Source organism: Trachymyrmex septentrionalis, unplaced genomic scaffold (genome assembly GCF_001594115.1).
Source record: "Trachymyrmex septentrionalis isolate Tsep2-gDNA-1 unplaced genomic scaffold, Tsep1.0 scaffold89, whole genome shotgun sequence".
Lineage (NCBI taxonomy): Eukaryota > Metazoa > Arthropoda > Insecta > Hymenoptera > Formicidae > Trachymyrmex > Trachymyrmex septentrionalis.
In genome coordinates this window covers 885,840-894,996 of record NW_017306081.1, presented here as the reverse complement: position 1 = coordinate 894,996, position 9,157 = coordinate 885,840, and the positions used below count along the sequence as shown (strand labels likewise).

At 31.2% G+C, this 9,157-nt stretch overlaps 1 protein-coding gene across 1 annotated transcript in view; it reads right to left on the bottom strand.

The window, feature by feature from the left end:
- LOC108755590 (dynein assembly factor 1, axonemal homolog) overlaps window positions 1–7,288 on the bottom strand; it is an 11,681-nt gene extending 4,393 nt beyond the window's left edge. Inside the window, exons 1-10 of the mRNA XM_018498698.1 lie at window positions 7,053–7,288; window positions 3,921–5,968; window positions 3,608–3,699; window positions 3,306–3,527; window positions 3,096–3,238; window positions 2,282–2,445; window positions 2,117–2,202; window positions 1,814–1,989; window positions 1,425–1,655; window positions 1,086–1,341 (exon numbers count right to left, since the gene is read on the bottom strand). Of these exons, the coding sequence (XP_018354200.1) occupies window positions 1,086–1,341; window positions 1,425–1,655; window positions 1,814–1,989; window positions 2,117–2,202; window positions 2,282–2,445; window positions 3,096–3,238; window positions 3,306–3,527; window positions 3,608–3,699; window positions 3,921–5,968; window positions 7,053–7,193 (3,559 nt within the window). The 5' untranslated portion in view covers window positions 7,194–7,288. The remainder of the gene's footprint in view (window positions 1–1,085; window positions 1,342–1,424; window positions 1,656–1,813; window positions 1,990–2,116; window positions 2,203–2,281; window positions 2,446–3,095; window positions 3,239–3,305; window positions 3,528–3,607; window positions 3,700–3,920; window positions 5,969–7,052) is intronic.
- Between the last annotated feature and the right edge of the window lie 1,869 nt (window positions 7,289–9,157).

The window sequence follows — 9,157 nt, the reverse complement described above, 5'->3', positions numbered from 1 at the left end:
AACAAATTATCAAAAAATTATATAAGAAAGGGAAAAGAGTGCAGTTTATTGTAGTGTAAAAAACTTAAGAATATTCCTCGTAATTTCTGAATTATGAATCTCTAAGTGCAGAAGTGATGCAAATTTCGGCAATCTTACCCTACATGCGCATAATTTCTTGTTAAACTGTATCTCTAAAGGCGTCATCAAAATATTAATTCTTTAACATGTCGTTCTCTTATTTCAAAAGTGACAGAACTCGAAGATTAATTTTTTTAGAAAAGAGGAAAAACTATTTTTTGACTTAACAGAAAATTATTAACTAATCATAATATCGATAAAAAGAATATTTTTAGAAACGTGATCGAATGTTGTTTCTGTTATTTCCATTTCTCTCAAAACCCTTTTTTGAATTGATAATTTTGATGGCCTACAAAATATAATAAATCCGAAATAATTAAAAGTGACATAATTCGAAATATCACAACATTATTATTCTATTTTGAATTTAGTAATTTTAATTGCTCAAGGCAAATATAAGTTGTGCTGTGATGTTTCGAATTATATCACATTTAATGAGAGAGAATCATATTCCGGATTATTATATATATTATAATTTTGTAGGATCAAAATCGACAACAATACGAAGAGGGTGTCATCAATCATCAAAACTGTCTTAATTCTAAATATTGTCTATAAAAAACACTACTTTTTATTTACAAAAACAACACAACTTATAACTCTTGAAAAAGATTTTATGAGTTCTTTAAAAAAAAACCTTTTAGACGTAAGTGTTATTTGATGGACAAATTGTGAAGTTAATTTTTGATAATTACTGGAGTAATCTTCATCTAATTCATTTATTGTAATAATTTGATAATTAAGTTTTTTAAGTTATCATCGTACACAAGAGATATTTTTTAAGTTATATTATTTTTGCAATAAAAAGAAATCTTTTACAGATAATTTTTAGAATTTAGATAGTTTTGAAGGTCGAAGTTCGAAGAAAATATTGTTTTGCTTTAAATTTAATCATTTTAGTTCATTAAATATAAACTTGGTGATATTTTGAGTTATATTGTAAGGGAACGATGTAATCTGCTCACCGTTAGCTTTATTATTGTTACTGATTGATTCTTGCAAATCTGCTGTCATTTCTTTTTCTAATTGCAGTTCTAATACTTCTTTCTTAGGAGAGACAGTCTTCTTGTTGACGGTACCATCATCGAGTGAATCGTACATACTTTCATAGTTATTCAAAATTTGATCTCTGTGCCATTTTCTTTCTGCATCACCAGCGATGTCATGTTTAGATTCCGATATTTCTTCAATCAGCGTCCGCGGTTGGATCTCTTCTTGAACCTAACCATGAGGAATAAATGAACAACTCTTTATATATCCCTTGTTAAATTTCTATTTGTTACAAGAAGATAAGGATTGCATACCTTGGCTTTCCAGGGCAGCAGAAGCTCCCCGTTGTTTTCATCGGGAACTTTTTTCTCTTGCTCCGCCATTGGCCTCCTTCCGTCACTTTCCTTGCCTCCTTTTTGCCGTGAGCGTTCGTTTTCTTCGTCGTTTGCGAGCTGTTCGTCTTCCGACGATGACGACGACAACGGAGAGTCATAAGAACCGAGGAAGGATCGATCCTCAGATTTTTTCTTCTTCTCCAGGTCGAGCTTTAGCGCGTTCATCGTGGCCGGTATCATGGATAGCAGGAGATTGGGAGGTGTACGGGTTTTACGTGGTGAATGATCAAATAGCCGACGGGACCGATGGTGGTGATATTATTCAAAGCACGAATTCTGTACCAGACCTTGACGAAACTAGTTCTTACCAGTCCGCTGCTCCTTGTCGCGGTGCGCGCGCTTGATTTCGTCGTGACTTCTTCGTCCTCCTCCTCCTCCTCCTCCTCGTCCTCCTCCTCCTCCTTCTTCTCCTTCTTCTTCTTATCTGTCGCCTCCTTTTCGGACGTCCCGACCGGTTTGCACAGCTTCCTTTTGTTTATCAGGGCTTTCGAGGGCGGACGCAACGTTCGACAGGTAAACAAAAACCGAGACCAGAGGGACAGAACAGGTGAGAGGAATCAAAGGGGTGGCCATTTCGAGGCCCGCTTCGAGTAACGAATCTTTTAACTCACCCATAACACTGTCGTTGATTTTCTTCTGCTCCGCTTGGAACCACCGATTCCTCTCGGCCACCTCCTCGTCGACACCGCCACGCATCCTGTGTGTCGATTCAGAGATATTTTAAGACTAACGAGATATTACTTTCTCACATGTCGTGTTCTTGCTGATAAATTTACCAGGCCTCGGCGCAGGCACGATCGCGTGGGAACACCGGTCGATCGTCTAGATATTGAAGATTCTTGCATTTAAGGATCATCGTCTTGCGATACATCTTTATCTGTTTGAGCACTGGATTGCCACTCAATGTTACAACGCGCAGCGACTTCATGTCTCCCAAAATCTAAACAGTTCAACTTTTGCTCGCACTTGCGGCAAATGAGACACCTCGACGAGATTATACGTATCATAGAGATGTTCTGTATTAATATATGTAAAGCATTTTTTGAAATGTGTATATTTTCAATTTAGCTCAGAAAAAAATAGATAAAAATCATTAAACTTTTAGTTCATGATGTAATAAAACCCTTTATTACTAGTGTGAGATATCCAAAACCCCTTTTACAAATTTGCTAAATGTCTTAATGCTATTTAAGTATACGCGTTATTGTATTTAGTGTACATACATTTAAAAAAAATTATATTTATCCTACCTATTTATACCTAGAAGACTTATTATGAATTTTTATTTTATTGTAAATTGCCAAAGAAATAAAAATTGAAATAAAGATATAATACTGTGATATGAAAAATATACCCCACATGAATAATTACGTTAAAAAAAAAACCCACTTGAGTAAAGAGTTAATGAATATAGCTGCAGTAGAATTTTTTAAGTTAATGGTTAAGATAATATCAGTTTGCAACCACACACAAACATTATTTAATACGTAAATATATTCCAATCGCGTTTTCGCCGTAACATCACCTGTCATTTCGGAAATATATTCCGGTTGTGCGTATTGCATGCACCGTGCGTAGTTATCGACTTACGTCAACGATGTCGCAGGTGTCGATCCTGTTGTGAGAGATATCCAAGATCGAGAGCGTGTGCAGCAGACGGAGATGCTCGATGTCAGCGGTTTCTCGTAGATAGTTGTGCGACAGGTTCAGGTTGTTCAGGAACTTGAGGCCGTCTGAAAAGCAGAGGCACGTCAAGGTCAAGGTCATCTGGGATAATACTCGCTTCACGACTCGAGTCACCGAGATTCTCGATCCTCCGTATCGTGTTGTGCGAGAGATTCAGGGTGTCGAGCTTCGGCAGGCAGTCGAGATTCTCGATTTTACTGATGAGGTTGTGGTGCAGATATAAGCTCTTAAGTTCGCTCTGATTTTCTAAATTGGCAATCTCGTATATACCATTGCTTTCTAGCCACAAACACTTTAGACCCGTGTATTTCTCGAGGTTTTCAATGAAGGAGAATCCTAAAAAACGTAAAGTCATCATTAATACATATATTAAATATAATTAACGTATATGATGATCGATAAAGTATTATGCATGCCTTTGTAATGCAAATACAAAACGTCGTTCAAATACGGGGTTTGATACAATTTGTGCTCCTTGCAGTGCTTCCTGATGAGTTCTTCTGTCATCCTAAAATTATCATCTGTTGTTAAATCAGTGATAATTATTGTCTAAGATATTAATGATTAATATCTTATTAATTACTAATTATTATTAAGCTAACCTGTTAACTATTATTAATTGTCTAGTAATAATTATTTATTATTGTTAAGTTAAATAATTAAGTATTAATATTTTATTAATAATTGTTAATTATGATTAAGTTAAATTATTATATTTCTAAAGCTTACCTAACACCATGCTTTTTTTCGTCAAAGTCATAGACTTTTCCTTTAATATACGTCCTTTCTGGTTCCTTCCATTCTTCCATGAAAAAATCGTCGGATTCCGAATCAATTTTAGCCACCGTTGTATCATCTGTCATTTCTAATATTTCATTTGAAAATTCCTCACTTATTTTTTCATCGTCTTTAGATTTATTTTCTATTTCTTTATTGATATCCGCACCATTGTAAGTTTGCATTGATTCCGATTCCAAAGTCAATTGAATCTTCTCTAAATCCGTCGCAATAATTTTTTGATACTCATCCATAAGTTTCTTGTGCTCTTTTATTTCATCCTCTAGTTCTTTTTCTAATTCCTCGATTTTCAATTTTTCAGTTATTTCGGACTTCGTTAAAGGAATTTCGAAATTTTCTGGACCAATCTGAACCTGAAACTCGCCGAGACTGTCAAAATCAATGTCGACATTCTCTGGAGTTTTTAATTCATAAGAATCATTATCAGATCCAAGAAAAGTACAATTATGATCAGCAACGAGTTTGTCAATTTCCTCGAATTTCTTCGATAGTGTCTCTAGTGATTCATTCTTACGATTTTCTATTTTCCTCTTTTCTTCTGCTATCTTCTCCAAAGTTTCCTGAACCTCGATCCGCGATCTAGGACGATCTGAACATGTGATTTCAGCTAATTTTTGCAAATTATTTTCAACAACGTCAGATTTCGAGACTGCAATTTTTTCAATCGTATTTGCTGAATTTATCTTGTTATCTTTAGTCTCGATAAAATCGATTTCTTTTTTACCTATTGTTTCATTTACTCTTTCATGCTCTTTATCATCTTTTACTTCTTCCGCAGATTTTTCCGACGAATTGTTTTTGTCGTAATTTTCAGTCATCTGATTAACAATTGCCTCTGACTTTTCCCAATATGGACTGTCAGTTAATATTTTCTCTGCTTCCTCGATAGTTCTTAATATATCTTCTTTCGCTATGGCAGTCTCGGAAACGACGCGACGACATGGGAAAAATTCATTTTCTCGAAATTCCTTAATTACATATTTGCTGCTCGATTGTATGGAATCTGCACTCGAAATTTCGCATATCATTGAACGTTGCTGAAAATCTACGGCATGGCAGCAACTTTCGATAATTTTCTTCATTACGTCATCGCGATCGTCTTCTATTTTCGCAGATAAGTCTTCTATCATTCGTTCCTCCGTCGAATCGTAATGCTCGTCGTCACTAGTGTACAAAAAATTCTTGATTATTTTATCCATTTTCTTTATCTCAGTAATCGTTTCTTCGATACTGTCTTTTTCGGTACATATACTTAACATATGATTCGCGTTCTCTTCCATACATTTCGAGAGATCGATGTCATTTTTAAAGTAATTCTCATTATTACTTATAAAATAGTTACCAGATTCTATTGCTGAAACTGATAAGTTTTTTGTGTCTAATTCTTCTTGAAAAGAATCTTCAATATTTATACATGTAATATTCTGTGCAAGATTCATCTCTTTATTTTTTGTATCTTCTTCAATAATTTTACAAGTGACATCGTCACTTTCAGGAATATTCTGCGAATTAATAAAATTCTCAGCAATTAGTCCATTAGTAGAGATTCTTGAATCGATAAATTTTTCTTTCCCACATCTTATTCGACATATTTTTTCATGCACCGAATCAATGTTGAGACTATCTCGAAATTCTGTTAAATTGTTCGAAGAATTTGTATGTTGATCATCCGTTAAAAATTGATTTTGAATTGTTTTCTCACTATCTTCGAAATCTTCTTCCTGAATTGTCTTGTCGTTGCAATCAAAATATTCATAAATGGAAACATCACAATCTTTTATACTAGAATTAAAATAAGACGGATTTTCGTTATTCAAATCCGTGCAATTGAAGGAAATTGTCGGAATGTCGTATTCATCGACATTGTTTGTTGCTTCTGTTTTTTCACTTTCGCATAAATTTTCACATTTTTTTACTTCGAATTGGGTCTTCACAGTGTTGTTTAAAACTTTACATTCTGTTGGACAATCCATGACAATCTGTTTGCCAATACAAATGGACTGTTTTCTTTTTATTTTTTTATGAACAATAAGTAATTCTGTATTCTAAAAAATATGGACTTGGAATTAACACTACGGATGACAAATATAATGCTCACCATGTTGATGTTGATATAAACATTAACGTCAAGAAGATACCTATTTGTATGTTTCTTTTTGCGCAAAATTATTAATTTTACTCAACCAGAATTTTGATCAATATCTTATATGTATAAAATTTTTAATTAAAAACTTTGATAAGTGGTATCGGGACAATTATTTGACATTATAATAGCAGTAGCGGTGTGACCATCCTAGTTTTTATAATTTATCTCAAATAAAATACCTAACAAATTCTTGAAATATATTAATAAATCTAATTTTTGGAATTTTTTAAAGTTATAATTTTTTTATAATAACTGAAAAGTTTTAACAATTTTTAATAAAAAATTGCACTTTTTAATTGTAGAAGTCCGCTATTTTGTCAAAATTGGGAATGTCTAAATTTGGCTACAACAAAGATTAGATTTATTAATGTTTTTTTATCAAAAAATTTATTGAGTTTTGTTTCAGACAAACTGTAGTATGAAAGTTTCAATGGCTACCATAAACTGTTATTATTATAGATAACCTTCATATCTTCATGCCAACAATTGTTCCAGCGCTATTTTTTAATATTTTTATTAAAAATTATATGTGACACTATACGTGTAAATGTATAAAATATTGATCAAAACCCGGTTTGTCCAAAGTTGATAGATTTCGCAAATGAAATTCATAAAAGTAAGCATTTTTTTTATACTTATAGATGAATGTCCTTTAAATCATGATGTTAAAAATCCATCATGTTGCTATTTTATATCAATACGGTAAGAATTATATAAACAGTACATATGGTATTAAATCCCCATTTTTTAGAATACGTGAGCAATAATAAAATACAAAAAGATTTTAATCTTTAAATTCATATTTTTATATGAAAGCGTAGTTGGCGTTATAAGTATTGTGTAAAACATGAGAAAAAATATGAAGCGTTATGTTAAAACATTATATAAAAAAAGAAAGGTTTTGTAGTAAAATTTACCTTGTGTTCGGGTACAGGAGATACATTCGTATTAATAACGTACGATACAGAAGTTTGGCTGTTATTATCCTCTGTTGGGAAATTGAACGAGAGCTCGTGTGTGTTGTCCAATGCTTTATCACCGAGTTTAAAAGCATTCATGATTAAGAGTAGTTTTGCAATTGAATCTTTCTGAGAATCTATGAAAGTGCGGATCGCCAATTCGAGTTAAAACTGACGTGACCGATCATTGAAAACAAGAGCACGGCGCCATGGTCACCGTTAGTTATAAGTTGTTTAGTCGATAGAATCGACCATCTTCGCACTCTTAAAGGCGATTTGACCATGATACGTTGTATTGTGTAACATATCATTTTTCAACTTGTCAGATATTTTTAATTAATTTAAGAAATTTATATTTTACTATGATGTAAGAATATTAGGTGTAACATTCCTTTAGATGCGCAGTCATTCAAACTCTTCTGACCAATCAGAAATTGATCCTAAATCTTCAAAACTAATAATAAAGCATCCATTAGAAATTCAATTGCTATTATACGAAATTATTTGCACTGTTAGAAATGTAACTACGAGCTTTCTTTACATGCAAGCTCGTGATTATGAACGAAATTAAAACGTAATGAATGATTTAACTGAAAATTAAGTTACAGAGAGAGTAGTTACTTAAATGTAATGAACATGTACACAAATATATACTTTTCAGTTAATACATCAATTTACTATAATGTCATGAAATTAAGTTCAAATTGTATAACTTAAAAATATTATATATTAAATTTAATGAAATTTTTATAAAATGGTTGGATATAACAGAGCAATAGGAGTCAAGGTAATTCTTGTGCAAACCAATACGGTTAACAAAACAATTTTAATAATAATTAATCCGCTTATATGTTTCGGCTTACTTTTGAACCATCCTCAGAGACAATATGATGTTGTAATTACAAAAAATTTTTTTACAAACTAATTCATTTCAGTGAGCCACAAAATTATTAAAAGGTAAATTTTTTGGGAGCAAAAACGATTTATTGTGAAATAATAGAAGGTAGCTCACTAAAACAAAAATTCACCATATCACAAATATTTAAATTCTATCGGTTTAGTCAAAAACCAGTCTTTGATCATTTAGCGAATCAGTGTCAATTATGTTGAAATTAATGAATAACTTTTAATACTCCTAAAACGTTAATCGCAAAGAAAAAGAAAAAAGAAGGAAAAAAAATTCTGATATTAATTATAGTCCAGACGGACATCAAAACCAAAACTGAATCTTTAATAATTTAATCTTAATGTAACAAAGAATATACACTGATTGATTAGCTGGCAATAACAACACTGAAATTTTTAAGTGTATATCATTGTTAGAAATGTAACTATGCACGAACTTTCTTTATATATGTAAATGAACGAAATTAAAAGTAATGAATAATTTAACTGAAAATTAAGTTACAATAGTTACTAATGAACGTGTAATGAACATGTATATTAAATTTCATAAATTTTTATTAAAAATACATTAAATTTCATGTATATTACATGTACATAATATGGTACATGTACACAAATATATATTATACTTTTTAGTTATAAATACATTAAATTTAATATAATGTCATGAAATTAAATTCAAATTGTATAACTTAAAAGTATATTGAATTTTATGAAATTTTTTACAGTGAATTCTATATACAATGAATTTTACATTTATTATATATTCCAATACATTGTTTTTAAATTGAAATGTTTTATTTAATAATTGTATTAATTTTTAATGTACACTGGTGAGTGAAATTTATATTCTAGATAATTGAAGAATCTGTTAATATACATGTTAATGAAATTTAAGTTTGTGGTAACTTAAAAATTAAGCGTTTTAAATTTGAGTTACTACTATAACTGCAAACATTAATTAGTTTTCAGTTACATAATCATTCACTTTTAATTTCGTGTATAACCAAGCTTTTTTTACATGTTGTTCAAAATTCATTAAAAAATTTCTAACTATATATATTGTCAATACTGAAAATATAAATTATAAGAAATTTCGTTATGAATTTTAAGTAATATGTAAAGGAAGCCTGTGGTTATAAAGTAACTGAAAAATG